Source organism: Macaca nemestrina, chromosome 1 (genome assembly GCF_043159975.1).
Source record: "Macaca nemestrina isolate mMacNem1 chromosome 1, mMacNem.hap1, whole genome shotgun sequence".
In the NCBI taxonomy this organism is placed as follows: Eukaryota; Metazoa; Chordata; class Mammalia; order Primates; family Cercopithecidae; genus Macaca; species Macaca nemestrina.
This window is the reverse complement of record NC_092125.1, coordinates 216,467,246-216,485,220: the sequence shown is the minus strand read 5'-3', so window position 1 is coordinate 216,485,220 and position 17,975 is coordinate 216,467,246. Positions and strand designations below refer to the sequence as shown.

The following is a 17,975-nucleotide window of genomic DNA, read 5'->3' as shown; positions in this document are numbered from 1 at the left end:
ACTCGTCTCCGTGGCTGAAACTGCAGCCCTGACTCCAGCTAATGCAATTTCTGGTCTTCTTTCCACAGGTGTGTAGCTGGGACAGTGCTGGTCTGAGCTGGACCTTGTCTGATGGCTTCCTCCAACCCTCCTCCACAGCCTGCCATAGGTACCGTACCCAGGGCTTCCTGTCCCTCTCATTCCTTCTTAGAACGGGGCCGCAGGGGCCGGCGGAGGGCCTTGCTCTGGAGCGGCGTGGCGCCGGGTGGGAAGTCCGTTCTGCTGGCTGCTGGCCCTGCCTGGGCCGCGTCCTCTGCCTCATGTTCCTTGTCTACAAAATAGAAGTAACTTTCTGCTCACGGAGGAGGTTCTGGGCAAGGGTCAATCCTTTTGCTGTCTCCCTGAGATCCCTTGGAGAGGTGAACACATGGGGGTCTCAGGCTAAAGCTTATAAATCAGGGGTGAGGAACTGAGGTTGGGGGAGAGGGTTGCACCACAGGGTCAGGCCATCGAACAGTGGTAGCATTGCCATGTTGAGTGAAAAAAAGAGAAAGTAAAAGAAAAATACAGCCAGGCGTGGTATCTCACGCCTGTAATCCCAGCACTTTGGGAGACCAAGGCGGGCAGATCACTTGAGGTCATGAGTTTGAGACCATCCTGGCCAACATGGTGAAATCCCATCTCTACAAAAATACCAAAATTAGCTGGGTATGGTGTGGCACTTGTAATCTCAGCTACTTGAGAGGCTGAGGCAGGAGAATTGCTTGAACCTGGGAGATGGAGGTTGCAGTGAGCTGAAATCACACCACTGCACTCCAGCCTGGGTGACAGAACAAGACTCTGTCTTGAAAAAAAAAAAAAAGAAAAATACATACTTATACTAACAAAATTATTCATTGTTTATCTGAAATTCAAGTCTGTGTCCTGTATTTCATTTGGCAACCCTGGCACTGGGGCCTCAGATGCTGCAGGTGGAATCCAGGCCCCGCCCGGGAGGAACTGGGCCCAGGGCTGTTTCACCCTCGGCGGCAGCTTCCTGTCCTCTTGTACCACTACGAGAGAGGCAGAATTGCAGATGGTAACGAGTGAGGGCTTTGTCATCAGCCCCATCTGAGTTTGAATCCCGACCCTGCCACTTAGACTGCGGGGTTGGTTAAGTGACATGTTGTCTCTGTGGCTTAGTTTCATCATCAGTAAACATGGGGACAATGACACCCTCTCCCGGGCTGTTGCAAGGTTTAAATATCTGTCAGGCATGGGCTTGGGGTAATCAATTGCTCACGGATGGGAGTGCTTATTATCGCGGGTGTCGGCAGGACAGACAGTACGTGCCCGCACCCCTGGGAGAGCCAAATGACGCATCTCCTCTTCCCTGAGCCTCGGGGTTCTTCTGGGGTGGGGGTGGGGAGCAGCACAGCAGACCTGTCTTCTCTGTGGCGATGGGTGGCTTCCCAGGGTCCCCCGCCTCCTGGACTCGCTTGTATTGGTTCTCACAAGGACCCGGTGTGTCCAGGAACATCAGAGGCATGAGTGACTAGCTCTGGCTGCACCACCCGGGCAGGCGGTTAGGAAGGGCTTCCTGCAGCTCTCAGCTGGGCTGGGCTGGGCCTCCTGAGTTTTCCTTCTGATAAGGAGCAATGCCTGATTGCCTGGGGGGAGGATAGAAGGGGGCCTAGGGGCAAGCACATCTCACCTCCCAATTCACAACGGGGACTTGGGTCCCAGCATGCATGGCCATGGCCTTGCCCCATCCCGCCCCTGCTGCCGTGGGCATCTGTTCCCTTTCCCCTCCCCACCAAGAGGCCTGAACCTGAACATGGGGAATGAGAAAAAAAATTTATGACTAAGTCAATTCTGTTCTGTTCAGCAAACATTTGACAAATATTTATTGTTCCAGCTCTTTCTAATATTGCTGGCTAGTATCATCTGGGTGAACCCAGCTCTTTACCATTTCCTCATTCTCTGAGAGCTTCCCATTACCTTCCCAAACTAAATTCAAATTCCTGAGTAGGGGATTCCTGCACGCACCTTGTCAACTGTCTAGTGACCTTCTTCATCCTTGCGTGTATCTTCAGCGCCCCTGGGGCCCTTGGTGTTTCTTCTCTGTCTTTGCTGTGGCCTCTGCCTGGAATCCACGCTCTAGCTGGAGCCTGTCAGGCCTTTTCTCATCCTTTAAGGCTCAGTGCAAGGGCAGCCTCATCCTCGAAGCCCTTCCTGAAGCCCCAGAGAGCCCCAGCCCCTTCCTCTTGGCACCGTCTCAGTCTCTGAGATTTTAGGTTTTCTCCTGCTGGCTCTGTACTGCCAGCCTCACAGTGAACTTCAGAGGGGAGCTCACAGTCCACCCCTGGACCCCAGGACTGTGTCTTACCTCTCATTCCCTCTCCCTGCCCACTGGATGCTGGGAGCTGCTCACTGCATGCATGGGTAACTGAAGCTATTTGTACTCTTTTTTTTTTCTTTGAGATGGAGTCTCGCTCTTTCACCCAGGCTGGAGGGCTGTGGTGTGATCTTGACTCACTGCAAGCTCTGCCTCCTGGGTTCACGCCATTCTCCTGCCTCAGCCTCCCAAGTAGCTGGGACTTACAGGTGCCTGCCACCATGCCTGGTTAATTTTTTGTATTTTTAGTAGAGATGGGGTTTCACCATGTTAGCCAAGATGGTCTCGATCTCCTGACCTCGTGATCAGCCTGCCTCGGCCTCCCAAAGTGCTGGGATTACAGGCCTGAACCATCACGCCCAGCCGCTATTTGTACTCTTACAGGGAGGAGGTGTAGGCCAGGTACAGTGGCTCACGCCTGTGATCCTAGCACTTTGGGAAGCCTTGCTTGAGCTCAGGAGTTTGAGACCAGTCTGGACAACACAGTGAAGCCCTGTCTCTACAAAAAATGCAAAAAAAAAAAAAAAAAAAAAAAAAAAATTAGCTGGGCGTGGTGGCGCATACCTATAGTTCCAGCTACCTGGGAGGCTGAGGTGGGAGGATCACTTGAGCCCAGGAGGTCGAGGCTGCAGTGAGCCGTGATCATGCCACTGTCCTCCAGCCTGGGTGACAGAGTGAGCTTCATTTAAAAAGAAAAAAAAAAAAAGGAGGTGTAGAAGTGACCCGAGTCTCTAGACATGGCTGGAGGTTGCCTCAGGGTTGCCTGAGGCTGAGCCTGGCCTGGGAGTTGGAGAGGATTGCCCTTCTCACCCAGCAGCAGGGACTGGGCTATGACAAGGCTGAAATCATAATAATAACAGTGATAATGGTAGTAATAATATGACAGTGATGATATAACGATGGTGATAATGATAAGCAGAATCATCATCGTAAGAACAGCTAACATTTGGTGAGCACACACCCTGCACCAGGTGCTTTATTTACGTTCATTCATTCCATCCTCCCAACAACCCTGTGAGGTAGTTGCTATTATTGTCCTCATTTTACAGATCAGGAAACTGGGAGTTGGTCAAATAACCCGACACTCATCCAGCTGGTACCTGGGTAAGCTGGAGTTTGAGCTGAACTCAGGTGGTCTGACTCTAAAACCTTAGTCACTGCAGTGACACCATTCACTTATAATGGGAGACCCCCACCCCCACTCCCAGCAGATTCACTCGGGCAACAACCGGGGGGCACTGAGAGGCTAAGAAAGCCCTGTTTAAGTCAGGATGAGCCTGTATCTGGTACCCCCAAAATAGTGGGTGGGGACTTTGTGGTCATTTATTCCAGAATTTAAGCAAATTTTTTTGAGACAGGATTTTGCTCTGTTACCCAGGCTGGAGTACAATGGTGTGATCATGGCTCACTGCAGCCTTGAACTCCTGCTTCAGCCTCTGGAGTAGCTGAGACTGCAGGCACACACCACCATACCCAGCTGATTTAAAAATTATTTAAACATTTTTACTTTTGTTTATTTTTTTGAGACAGAGTCTCGCTTTGTCACCTGGGTTGGGGTGCAGTGGCACAATCATGGCTCGCTGCAGCCTTGAACTCCTGGGTTCAAGCGATCCCCCCACCTCAGCCTCCCAAGTAGCTGGGACTACAGGTGTATGCCACCACACCCGACTAATTGTCTCATTTTTAGTAGAGACAAGGTCTCACCATGTTACCTGGGCTGGTCACAAGCTTTTGAACTGAAGCCATCCTCTCGCCCCAGGCACCCAAACCCAAAGTGCTGGGATTACAGGTGTGAGCCACAGCACCCAGCCTGTGTTTTAAACTTTGAAAATTGCCACCCATAGACATGACAACAGAGGTGCGTGTGTGTGTGTGTGTGTGTGTGTGTTTCGTAAACGCTTATCATGTGCCTACTATATGTTGGACATTGCACTAGATGCTGAGGATGCAACAGCAAACAAAACAGACAAAAATACCTGCCCTCGTGAAGCTTATATTTGAGTAGAGGAGAGAGACATCAACATAAATAGCATATAGCATCATATGCTGACAACAGCCATAGAGAAAGGTAAAGTAGGCAGCACAAACTGGGAGTCTCAGCAGGTCTCTGCGGCAGCGTGCAGTAGAGATGCCACAGCATGCAGAGAGATGATGTGCAGTAAAGACCTGAAAGAGAGGAGAGCAGGAGAAGATACTGGGGCTGCAAGTGCAAAGGTCCTGAGGCAGGGGCATGCCTGGCACATTTGTGGTACGGGAAGGAGATCAATGTGACTGGAGTGGAGGGAGCAAGGGATGAGCAGAAGATTCTTTGCACATATGTACATGTGTGTGTACATACACACCCACACCCCCACACACACACCCCCACACCCCCACACACACCCACACACCCACATACACCCACACACACACCCCACACACATGCCCCCACACACCCCCCTCACACCCACACACACCCACACACACCAACACCCCCACACACCCACACACACACACACACACCCCACACATGCCCACACCACACACCCACACCACACACCCACACCCCCCACACACGCCCACACACTCACACACACCCATACGCCCACACACATACCCCACATACCCCCCACACACCCACACACCCACACACCCACACACATGCCCCCACACACCCCCCACACAGCCACACACACCCACACACACACCCCTACCCAATGTGTATATGTAACTGAAACAGAAGTGACAAAACTAATATCGAAATTATACCAAGGTGAATTCATTAGTATCACAATACATTATTTTTTAAACATCTGAAATAATTCAATACCAAATGTATTTTATTTGGTATTATAACATCAAAAAGAACACCCCATATCATTTTACTAATATTAGAATACAATGTTTAGAAACATCTGAAACAAGCAATCCAAACACCTAATGAAATCCTGATTGGGAATCCCCTGATTGAACTTATGAGCTACCAGGGGTTGGGAACTGCATCTGAAAACCACAGATCCAGCTCCCACCCAAGCCCTTTATGTCAGTGCAGGGCAGAATGTCTGAGGGCTTAGTAGATGGGTGTGGAGGGTGAATGGAACTGGGTTCCAATCCATCCCATCCTCTTAGCTGCTGACTGTGGGCACATTGCTTTGCCTGTGTCTCTGGGGTCTTGGGTAAATGGAGGTGATCCTGAAGCTGGATGAGGAAACTGCCCGGGGCACAGCTCAGGCTCTCTCAGGTCTTGTTTCTTGACACCTGGGGAAGGAGTTGGCTCTACAGGCCGCATCGCTGCCCAGAGTCCACCCCTGCTGACCTGGTCTGTGGGGTCCCCAAAGTCCCAGGAGGAGCAGCTGTGTCTCCTCCTCCATGGCCTCAGAGGAAGTTGGGTACTTCTCACTCTGGGTAGGGAGGGCGTGCTCTGGGCTTCCACTGCAGTTGAGCAACTGAAGAAGGGGTTTCCTACATCTGCCCCCAAAATATTATGCTTTGGGAACCTCCAGGTCATTGTAGGGGAGTGACTGGATTTTTCTAATCCAAGAGACTGTTGGAATCAGATATGTCCATCCATCCATCTGTTCATCTGCTGGCCCATCTGTCCATCTCTCTGTTCCAGCCACCTCCTCACCCATCACTCATCCATCCATCTAATGTTTATTGAGCATTTGCTAGGGCTGGGTCCGCAGACCCAGGGACTAGAAAATCCTGTTTGTCCTCAAGGGTCTGAGGCTGGGAGGGGAACAGTAATTGCAACAGCTGTTATTGTCATAATCCTTACATATACAGGCACTGTGCTGAGGGCTATACCTACCCCAGTGGTTCTGATAATGGTGATTTTTGCCCTCCAGGGGGACATAGGGCAATGTCTGGAGATATTTTTGGTTGTCACAGATGGAGGGTCCCCCTGGCCTGTAGGGTGTAGAAGGTAGGGATGCTGCTAATCGTCCTACAGGGCACAAGACAGTCCCCCTCCCCACCCACAGAAAGAATTATCCAGTCCCAAATGTCAGTGGTACCAAGGCTGAGAAACCCTAAGCTGCACCTCAGTGGACGTTCATGTCAGCCTTATGGGGAAAGTGCTGTTTCTATTCTCCAGTTTGCAGAGGAAACCAAGATTCAGAGAGGCAAAGTGACTTGCTCGGAACCACACAGCTAGCAGGGAGCTCAGACACGGCCATGTGAGCACAGAGCTCATGCCTGAGCTGTGTGGCATGTGCCACGAGAGGACTGCTGAGGGCAGTCAGCTTGGCAGATGTTTAAAACCAGAACCAAACTGCCTGTTGGTTTTGCAGAGGGTCTGCATAAGGTAGGGGATGGAGTTACTGAACTCCTGAGGTTCCGTTCAGCCCAGAGTTCAGGAAGGAAGTCTTCTAGGAAGAGGACTGGGGAAGCTCCACGGGGTGAAATGGCTGGAAATGGCTTCTTGTGCCCTCTAGGGTGGAGAATTCATCCCTTAACTCATTTAACAAAAGCGGCTGAGCTCCTGGTCTGGGTCAGTCCAGGACCCACAGTAGAGGGGACAGATAGGTGAGACGTCTGCTCTCAGGGATCCGAGCTTGGTGGGGAGTACAAACAAGGGGCGGAGGCAGAGAAGGGGAGGCCACGCCTCCTGTAGTAGGGTAGGCGGAGAGGGTCTCTCTGCTTGAGTTGAGCTTTAATAGGTGAGGAGGACAGGAGTTCATAGTCATGAAGGGGGTCCCCCAGGAGGGGAAAAGCAGGGGATGAGGCCTAGCGAGCTGACCTCCACGCTGCGAGCTTGATGCTTTCTCCTGCCCTAGTCAGTCTGTGCCCTAGTACCTGCAAGCAGGCTGCCTCCAAGTCCAGGCATTCCTAGGCAGCTGTGTTTCATGCTGCTGCACGTACCAAATAAAGTGCAGTGGGAAGGATGCACCTGTCTGTGCTCATTTGCACACACAAAACACACAAAACACACAGACAAATCAACACAGAAACATACGATAAGCTTGTGCTCATGCATACACACACATTTAAAAAGACCCCTTGCTCACAAAACAGGGAGACAGGAAATAAGAAGAGGAAAGATATACACTGAAGTACTGAGGTGCACAGGCTCACCCCGGGAGCACACTCCCTTCCCTCCCTCAACTGCCACTTGCTGAGAGACCTAACCCAACCGCCTCCCCTCAGCCTTACCAGCACTGTAGGGCCATGTGGCTTGAGTTTGATGGCTCTCATTCCCTGGCTCAGACCTGAAGTGCTCACCCAGTTCCAGCCCATGCCCATCTACCCCAGCCATCTCTCCATTGACCAAACTTCGGAGATCCTGCAGCCTGGCCAACTCCTCCTCTCTTCCAGGAGATCAGCTGGTTCCAGGAGCCCCAGGCCCCTCCTCCGAGGCGGAGGATGACCCAGGAGAGGCCTTTGAGTTTGACGACAGTGATGATGAAGAGGACACCAGCACAGCCCTGGGAGTCCCTAGCCTTGCTCCTAAGAGGGACACAGACCCCCCGCTGATCCACTTCGACCCCATTCCTGTCACTGGTAAGATGTTTCTGGGAACTTCCGGTCCTGGGGCTACAGGGAGCATAGAGAACTGGCGGAAGCTCCAGGCTCTCAGGGATGCCTGGTGGCCCCTCCACTGTCCCCAGAAAGCAGGAAGGGAAAAGCCAGTGGGAAGAAGCTGCAGTCTATGGCTTCCCTTGGGAATTTGAAATTCCTAGCATTCCTGCAACATCTGGTGCACTTTGGCACATTGTAAATGGAAGTGGTTGGCCTGAGTTTTGCTTTGGAGACAGTTGCTGCCCAGAGCTCGTGTCTCTGAAGTCCTCCCTGCAGCTTCTCCTAAAGAATCGACACCAGCCAGAAGAGCAGCCTCCCAGAGGTCCCCTCTCCTGTCTGCCTTGGGGAGCTGGCAACCCTGGGGGGCAGGAGGGCCCTGCTAAGCTGGTGTTAAATGGCAGCTTCTGGGCTCTTAGAGTCTGTTATCGGAGAGAGAATCTGGGGACCCGACCAGCTGGAACTTCCTGCAGGCTTGGGGACAGCAGGCTCCTGGAGCAGCTGGGGGTGGAGGGCAGGCCCAGAGCAGGCGGGGCGGCTGCCACGAGTTCTGGCTGGAGTTGGGAAGTGGGACATGGGGTGGGTGGGGGTGGTGCAGGCCAGGTAGGGGAGCTGATGACTGAGCCAGGGCTGGGGGAGGGAGGCGGGGCTCAGCAGGCACCCAGGCTGGCCAGGCCCTGTCTGCGGCGCCCCTGGGGAGGCTGGGAAAGGGGCGGGGAAGGCCTGAGTGCTTGGGGCCAGCCTCTGGCCTGACAGGCTCTCTGTCTGCTCCTCTTTTGCAGACCCAGACCCAGCGGCTGCTCCACCCAGCACAGAGTAAGTGAACCCGGCTCCTTCGCTTTGGCGGTTGGAAACGGGGAGACACCGGGCAGGGGGTGGGGATGGGGTGGAGCTGAGGCCCAGAGGACCTGACTGGTCTTTAGCTAAGGAGGAAAGCATTTCATTGAGGCCCTGTGCCCTGGGGGAAGAGGTCAGTTCCAGAAACTCATGGTACTTTTTCCTTTACTTTGCCCACAAGCCTCTGAAACAGCAGGAGGCAGGCCTGGCTCCAAACCCTGCCTCTGTCCCTTGCTAGCTGTGTAGCCTTGGAGGAGTCACAGAAACTGTCCAAGCGTCAGTCTGTTCACTGGTGAAAGGGAAACAATGAGAGCACCCCCTCTGTTGGGTTCGTCTTGAAGAAGCGAACAGCTGTGTGGTGCTCAGTGTGTGTGTGAGTGTGTGTGAGTGTGTGTGTGTGTGTGTGTGTAGTCGGGGGGTACTGGGGGTGTTTGAGGGTGGGGGGATGCAGCCCACTGTAATTATTTTTGCAGTTACCATTTGTCTTGCTAATATTCCCAATCCTATATCAGTTGCTGTCAGGGACCCTGCCCTCGGTGCCTGCGAGCCTGTCAGAGGCAGTGTAGTCTAGTGGTTAGGAGCCTGGATGTTGGGGTGAGGGCCTGCATCTTGTCTGTGGCCCCCACACTGGCCATAGGTCCTCTTGTCAGTCAAGTCCCCCTTTGGTTTTCTCATCTGTAAAAATGGGCCATTGGGTAAATGCTTAGCCTCGTGGTAGGTGCCTACTCAAGGCATTTGCTTTTTATCACAGTTCTTTGTCTTCTGCAAGTCACGTCTGGGTTGGAAGGGTAATTGGGCAACTGGGGGTGGTGGGAGCTGAGGCCTCTCAGGACCGGGTGCTTAGAGCCTCCTTGCCTAAGCAGTGGAGGGGTCTAGGCTCCAAATGAATGGCCCAAGCATCTGGAACCCCGAGTTTAAATCCTGACTACCCTGGTGAGGGGAGGCATGTTTGAGCCCTGCTTTGTCTTCCTGGGGTGCCCCAAACTGAGCAAGAGGGGCTGATTCTCAGGCAGGTGTCACCCAGCGGGAGGTTTCAGAGATGCAGGTTGCAGGCCCAGGCCCCTGGAGGAGAAGTCCTTCATGTGCTCATTTGCTGTCCAGAGTGGGTGGACTCGGGGAGGGTTTCTGCTGAGCTTGCTGCTGTGTAATTAAGGTCAGAATTAGGGGCCAGCCTCTCCTCCCTAATTAGGGACCTGAAATGAATCAGCAGCCATTCGTCCTGCACCTGGGCTGGGAAGGGCTGTGATGGCTGCAATCTTCCAAGGGTTTAAATCTCCAGGGTGGGCCAGGGGTGAGGTTGTGGAGAAACTCAGTCTGGTGGGAGATGCAGATGCGTCAGAGTGGGACAGAGACGGATGCCCAGGGAGCTGGGACACTGGAGGGGATCAAGGGTGGGGCCATCAGGGAAGACTCCTGGGCCAGGTCCTGGCTCAGCAAGTGCGTGGAGATTCTCCATTCAGGATGGCAGAGGGGCAGGAGGAGTGCCCACAGAGGAAGCCCCTGAGCAGAGGCACAGGGTTGGCACACAGGGTGGTCAGCGCACTCGCTTCCTTCAAGCTACCCTCCTAGAGACCCCAGGAGGTAGGTGATGTGCCCAGGGTTCCATGTAGATAAGTACATGCTCATTCAGAACAGAGGCCAAGGCCCCTCTGACACGGAGGCCTTGCGCTTGGCCACCGTGCTTCTGTGCCTCCAGGAGCTCATGCCCTGGTCCCTGATGAGAGGGTGTGGCTGGCTTCATAGGAATGATCTGATTGTGTGTCCATTTTTTGAGGTAAGATTTTTGCCCACTCAGAGATGATCTCTGAGCTCTTGGGAGAGTGGTGTCTAAGCGGTTGGTGGAATGTTCCATAGGTCCCTCATGGGGAGCCTTGCGCAGCAGTGCCCGGTGCGTGATTCCTGGTGAGGTCCCTTCCCTTGACATGAGAGCAGAGCAAAGAGAGCCTCCTCTTCACTCCCCCAGCATGGAGATCTTGTGAGGGAAGAGGGGTGTGCTGGTCTCGTCACCAGCAGTTACCTCTATGGCGACAGGGACTTTTTGGTTTTTTGGAGGGGGATGTTTTGTTTGCTGCCGAACCTCATGGCTTAGCACAGTGGCAGGCACGGGCTGAGTACCAAAGATGTCCTTGTTGAACGAATGATGGACGGAAGGACAAGAGGGTCTGTGTCTCCGTGGAAGCAAGGAGAAAACTAACAGCATGTCAGGCCGGGTGAAGTGGCTCACGCCTTTAATCCCAGCACTTTGGGAGGTCAAGGTGGGTGGACCACTGAGGTCAGGAGTTCAAGACCCAGCCTGGACAACATGGTGAAACCCCATCTCTACTAAAAATACAAAAATTAGCCGGGCCTGGTGGCGGGTGCCTGTTATTCCAGCTACTGGGGAGGCTGAGGCAGGAGAATCGCTTGAACCTGTGAGGTGGAGGTTGCAGTGAGGCGAGATTGCGCCATTTCACTCCAGCCTGTGTGATAAAGTGAGATTCTGTCTCAAAAACAAACAAAACCTATCAAAAAATACCAGCCCACCCCCCAACCTCCAACCAAACGGCATGTCAATAGGGTTTCTATTGGATTCTGACTCTGGCACCTGCAGGGGCCAAGACTGAGGCCAGGGAAGGGAAGCAGGAGTGGTTGTGTGGTCCAAGGCCACATAGCTAGAGTCACCTGACCTCACTGGTGTTGATGGTGCTGTGCTGAGCCACAGGCTGTGCTAAGTGCTCTATGTACATTATCTCTTTTTGCTGTTGTTTGAGACAGGGTCTCACTCTGTTGCCCAGGCTGGAGTGCAGTGGTGTGATCACAGCTCACTGCAGCCTCGACCGTTCAGGCTTGAGTGATGCTCCTGCCTTAGCCTCCCGAGAAGCTGGGATTACAGGCATGTGCCACCATGCCTGGCTATTTTTTTTTTTTTTTTTTCTGAGACAGTTTTGCTCTTGTTGCCCAGGCTCGAGTGCAGTGGCGCCATCTCGGCTCACTGCAACCTTTGCCTCCTGGGTTCAAGCAATTCTCCTGCCTCAGCCTCCTGAGTAGCTGGGATTATAGGCATGCGCCACCACGCCAAACTAATTTTTTATATTTTTAGTAGAGATGGGGTTTCATCATGTTGGCCAGGCTGGTCTCGAGCTCCTGACCTCAGGTGATCCACCTACCTTGGCCTCCCAAAGTGCAGAGATTATAGGTGTGAGCCACCGTGCCCAGGCTAATTTTCATATTTTTTTGTAGAGATGGAGGTCTCACTCTGTTGCCCAGGCTGGTCTTGAACTCCTGGGCTCGAGCAATCCTCCCGCCTTGGTCTCCCAAAGTGCTGGAATTACAGACATGAACCACTGCATCTGGCCCATATTATCTTATTAGTTATACCCCTAGGAGCCCTAGAAGACGGGGACTATTGAATATGCCCATTTTGCAGACGAGCAGCTGAGGCTTGGCGAACTGAAGTAATTTACCCAAATCTCATGGAGCTAGTAAATGGCAGGGCTGGGACTAGGCCTGTCTGCCCTCAAAGCTGTCTGCTGAGGCCTGCAGGGTTTGCTTCTCCTGGTGGATTCTGAAACAGGTGCACTCATGTCCACCCTGAGCTCTCGCTGGGGGAGTCGAGATTGAAAGAGTAGCCCTGAGTACCCAGCAGTGCCCGGGAAACGTGAGCGCTGCAGATTGCTGGCTTCCTGTGTTTTTCCTGGACTCAGGCCTGCACCCCTCGCCTCTGAGTGCAATAGCCCCATGGACTCCGGCCCCCTCTGGAGTTGTTTGCTTTTCCTGTTTAGTTTTGCCTTTATCCCCCTGTGACCTCCACACTTTTCTGTGGGTCAGCGTTTTGGCTCCTGGCCCTGGTCGCGGGGATTCTCATGGGCTCCCTATAGGTACCTGGCCTACCCCTTCCTGGGCTTTTCTGGATAAGATGATTGTACTGCCTATTGGCCAGTGTCTGTCACTGGAGCCTGGAGCCAGGGGAAGGGATGGGGCAGCCGGATTTTGGGAGAGGACAGGGAGACCCATCCTCCCTGGAGGTACCAGGGACTGAGAGGATCAGGCCAAGAGGAGACCAGGCTCAACGAAGCAGTGTTGGCACAGGATGGAAACAGGGCACTGGTGGCCTGTGCCTTCTGAGACTGCTGGGTGTGGGGGACATAGGGGCTCTTGGGAAGGGCAGGTCAGCAAGGCCGGAGGAAATCTTCAAGGTTTTCCAGATTGCCACAGACCTAGTCTGGAGTTGCTTGGAATCCTGGAATTCTCCTTACATGCGCTGTTTCCCAAATCCAGAGCATTTGAGCCTCCTGTGTCCTGTCCCACAGGGTCCGTGTGGGACGTGAGGCCTGGCAGATACCGGCTTTCTGCCCATGGAGTCCCTCATGGGAGGGCTGTGGGGACCAGGTCCTTCTTTCCATTAAAAATCTTTCTCTGAAGGTCCCTTGCCAAATCCTAAATTGGAAAAGCTGGTTTTTGTGTTTTCTTTCCTTCTTTTCCTCCTCCGAGGGTGGAAATAAGGGCTCCCAGTTTCCAATCAGAGCCAGGACCTTTGGATCCCAGGCTCTTTGAGGACGCACACAGTCTCTTCGTTGAAAAAGGCACACACAGGGTACCTGGTTGGCGCATCTCTTTGTGGTATAAATATGCCTTCGAGGAATCCTGTGACATCCCTCCCTTTCTCCCTGCAGCGGTAGGACTCTGCCTCACCATTTTTTATCCCGGTGCCTGGCACAGAGATGGTGCAACAATACTAACAACCTACACGTGCACGGACTTCACAGTTTACACCTTATTTTGATTCTTACAACTGGGAGGCAGAATCACGGCCCTTCCACCCCTTGGAGGTTTCCCCGTCCACATCCCCAGCACCTGCGAATCTGTGGCGTTGCGTGGCAAAGGGACTTGGCAGATGTGATTAAGTGAGGGATTTTGAGATGGGGAGATGACCCTGGGTTATCCGTGGGCCCAGTGTCACCACAAGGGTTGTGACAAGAGGGAGGCAGGAGGGCCAGAGTCAGAGAGAGGTGGGAAGATACCACGTTGCTGGCCTTGGAAATGGGGGACGGGATTGTGACCAAGGAATGCAGGTGGCTTCTCGAGGCTGGAAAAGATGGGGGATGGCTTCTCCCCTGGAGCTGCCCCACTGAAACCTCGCTTTTAGCGAGAGCACAGCCCTGCCGAAACCTCGCTTTTAAATCTGCGAATCCCTTGATGGCCTGCTGACCTCCACACCTGTGAGAATAGATTTGTGTTGTAGGTCACTAAGTTCATGGTCACCTGTTACAGCAGCCATAGGAAACGAACACGACAGCCCCGGAAGAGGAAATTATCGTGGGCGCCATTTTGCTGACCCGGGAGAGGGCGTCACTTGTCTGTGGGGCTGGGCTGGCAGGCGTGGTGCTTGGGCTCAAAGCCTCAGGCCAGGGGCTCTGTTTGCTCTTCCTCTATGGCCCTCTCTGTGCATCTAGGATGGTGCTCTGCTGACTGGCTGGGATTCCCCTGCCCTTCCCTTGCGTCTTCCTGTCCTTCCACCCAGCACCTCTTTACTGAGTGACTGCGATGGGGGCCGACGTGCTCTGCCAGCCGTGTTATTTTTACGTGCCTGTGTGTGTTTGGCTCTAGGGCCAGATCATAATGGCCTGGATGTACCCAGCACTTCTTATATGCTGGGCTCTGAGAGCTTTCCCTCCCCAGTGCCATTCATCCTTGCAACACTCTCACAGGACAGGCGCTGATATAATCTGCATTCTAAAGATGTGGGAACTGGCACAGAGAGGACATGACATCAGCCCAAGATCACAGAGAAAGATGGGCAGAGCCAGAGATAACCCCAGCTGGCTTCCAGAACCTGTGTTCTAACCCCTCTGGTGCTACCGTCTCCCACACAGAGCTGGTTTGGATCCCGCCTGCCCTACGTGTTAGCTGCATGACCCAGGATGTGCTCTTTGGCTTCTCTGCCTAACCCTCAGTTTCTTTTCTTTTCTTTTCTTCCTTTTTTTTTTTTTTTGAGACGGAGTCTCTGTCACCCAGGCTGGAGTGCAGTGGCGTGGTCTCAGCTCACTCTAACCTCTGCTTTGCCCTCTGGGTTCAAGCGATTCTCCTGCCTCGGCATTCCGAGTGGCTGGGATTACAGGCACCCACCACCGTGCCCAGCTAATTTTTTTTTTTTTTTTTTGAATTTTTAGTAGAAACAGGGTTTCACCATGTTGGACAGGCTGGTTCAAACTCCTGACTTCAAGTGATCTGCCTGCCTTGGCTTCCCAAAGTGCTAGGATTACAGGCATGAGCCACCGCACCCGGCCCCCTCAGTTTCTAATCTCTGTAAAGTGGGGTGATGAGACTCACCAGATGACACTTTTGGTGGGGATGAAATGAGATGTGAGAGATTAGGTGCTTACTTGGTAAGCTGCCCATTGTCACTGTCCCCAAAGGGTGCAGATCTGTCTGGGGCAGACTCCAGGCCCAAGGGACCCCTCCCTGCCAATGAATTGCTTAGCATTACCTGAGATGCTCATCAGTCCATCTCTTCCCCACCTCCCTCTCTCTCTCCCTTTAAAAAAAAATACATGTTTGTTGTAGAAAAATTAGAAAGTAAGGAAAATGATAGACTAAAAGCAACTTTTAATCCTACCATGGTGTGTTTCTGTCCAGCATCTTTGCTAGGCATGCATACAAGTATGCAAAACTTTTTTTTATAAAACTGTGGTTTTATTGTACATGCTGTTTCATGGCTCACCTTGCTTTTTTTTTTTTTTTTTTAAGCTAGTTACATATCATGAGCATTTCCCCAGGGGAACTTGTATTGTTCTGCAACAACCCCTATGGCTCTTGATACATTCTTGCCGGGGGTGCAGGGCCTCTCCATGTCTGACTGAGCCTTGGGGCCCCTGAGATGTCAGGGAGGGAGGTGCGTATGCCACAGGGCAGGAGGCCAGAGGCCGGGCTTTGGCCCAGCATGCGTGTAGGGGGCCAGCTGTACAGAGATGGTTCCCCAGAAGCCTCGAAGCTCGCTCCCTGCTGAGGTCTGTGATATGATGCCACCTGAGGGCCGCTCCGAGACTTCCCCTGGGGGGCTTCTCACTGCTCTCGGCTCATCCAGTAAGGGGATCTGTGACCATGTGTGGGGTGGCACAGGACAGACACACTGGGTCCTGGAAGCCCTCTGTGAGCAGGATGGGGGGCCACAGAGGGAAGAGGGAACACATGTAGGTGAGGGACCCCGTGCCTGGAGGAAGGGTGGAGGGAAGGAGAGGGCAGAGAAGCAGCGCACACGAGGCAGTACCACATGCCAGCCCCTGTGCTGGGAGATTTACATGCCTTCTTTATTTACTCCATACCAGAACCCTGTGAGGGAGGTAGCATTGCCTCATTTTACAGATATGGAAACTGAGGCATGGAGAAATGCTAAGTGCTTCATCATCTCACTGAATCTTCACAGCTGGAAGTAGGACTGATACTTCACCCTGGTCCACATTCAGTAACTTGTCCTGGTGCACACAGCCAAGTGGCCGAGCCACAGTCTTATCCCAGGTCACGGCCCCGGAGTGTTTGCTTCTTCCCCTGTCACGCCTGGGAGCCCTGGTTCTCAACCCTGGCTGCATGCTGGAGCCCGCAGGGAGCTTACCCCTGAGCAACAGTCAGAGTCTCTGGGGCAGGGGCCCTGGCACCCGCATCTTCTAGGGGCGCCCTGCTGACTCTAGTGGGCAGCCAAGCCAGATGCTCTCTAAGGTCCTCAGCTTTGACATGCTGTACAATCCGGTAAAGTGGCCAGGGCCGAAAGAGACCCGGCAGGAGGCTGAACCTGGGCTGCATGTTATTCCCTTTCCTTCGTGTCTCTTGATCTCTTGATCGGGCCATCATGCTGGGGGGAGTTTCTGAGATGGGCGGTGACACTGTGTGGGGCTGTCCTACGCAGACTCTCCTGTCCTGTCCCTCCCTGTGCTGCGGCTCGGGTTTTCCTTGAGGCCTTATAAGGCAAATGTCATTCCAGTCCTTTCTGGTTCCATCCCCAAAGGTGAAATTCTTTCCTTTCTCATATTTGTTATGCCTTGTCCTGGCGAGGGCCCCAGATTGCCTGTGCGTGCGGACCCCGCTGGCCAGGAATCCTTACTTGTTCTGATGTTGGGGGTCTCCTCCCCGACCACTCACATGGGACAGACTCTGGGAAGGGACCCTTGGAGGTTCACTGAGAAACTAGGGCCTGTACCAGCCCCTGCCGGGGTGGTGGGTGCCATTCTCTGGAGTGGGGCTTCTTATCTTTAAAATAGGCTGGGGGCCTGGCGTGGTGGCTCACACCTGTAATCCCAGTACTTTGGGAGTACTAGGCGGATCCGAGGCAGGTGGGTCACCTGAGGTCAGGAGTTCAAGACCAGCCTGGCCAACATGATGAAACCCTGTCTCAACTAAAAATACAAAAAAAAGTAGACAGGCATGGTGGCACACGGGGACCTACACTTCCCTGCCCTGCTGCTCTTTGGAGAGAGAAGAGGTGGGGCACAAAGGTGCTTGGAACTCTGTGGACCAGAAATGTGCCCGGTGGCCTTCTAGTGGACTTGAACTCCTCTGCCAGCAATGTAGGTTGCTGCTTGGGGGTGCTGGGAGGGGTCCTTTCCTCTCTCCCTTGCCTCTGCGTCTGTCTGCCTTTTCCTCCCCATCTGGCGCCCCTCTCCATGGATTCAGCTTCTTTCCTTTGCATTCAGGTTGCTGGCCTTACTCTCATTTGCAAGCTGAGAGGCATTAGGAGAGCGGGAAGCTCAGATAAGGGTGAGATAATTGCCTCTTATTGGTTTTTATGGCTCTTTCATGACCCGGAGGCCCCTGAAGGAGTGTTTGTTCACTGGGAGAATTAGACACTGCAGCCCTGTGTGGCTTCCACGGACAGCGGCTGGGAGAGGCTGCTCCGGGTGGTTACAGGGTGGGTCTGGGGCCTTGGCAGGCAGCAGGGAGGGTCACGGATACAGGAGGCACCCCCAGCCTTATTTCTTGCTGTGCCTTCCTTACATACGTGTCTTGAACTGGAACTTTGCTCGTGTCCCTGCTCCCCCAACTTTATTCCTCTTCCCCTGCCTGGGAAGCCCTTTCCCCATCTCATTGGCCCCAGGAACACCTGCTCCAGTCTAGGGGGGCAGTGGAGGTGGTCCTGAGAGCAAGGCTTTGCAGGCAGATCTCCGGGGTTCAAACTGCCGCTGTGCCACTTGCTGGCCAGGTGACTTGGGCAGTGGGGGTGGGCATGAAGTGACCTCTCTATGCTGTGCAGACCCCCATTCCCCAGACCAGGACACCAGAGCCAGTACCTGGGCTGGTCGCTCACTGGGTTTTGATA

General features: G+C 53.5%; 1 protein-coding gene across 10 annotated transcripts in view; it reads left to right on the top strand.

The window, feature by feature from the left end:
* The window catches only part of LOC105483137 (Rho guanine nucleotide exchange factor 10 like), a 180,456-nt gene that overhangs the window by 62,082 nt on the left and 100,399 nt on the right, over window positions 1-17,975 (top strand). For 9 of the 10 annotated variants that reach the window (XM_071099483.1, XM_071099499.1, XM_071099497.1 and 6 more), the window contains exons 2-4: window positions 69-148; window positions 7,652-7,837; window positions 8,635-8,668. In XM_071099483.1, the coding sequence (XP_070955584.1) occupies window positions 112-148; window positions 7,652-7,837; window positions 8,635-8,668 (257 nt within the window). In that variant the 5' untranslated portion in view covers window positions 69-111. Of the gene's footprint in view, window positions 1-66; window positions 149-7,651; window positions 7,838-8,634; window positions 8,669-17,975 lie in introns of those variants that run through there. The other variant, XM_011743816.3, reaches the window with a different exon arrangement.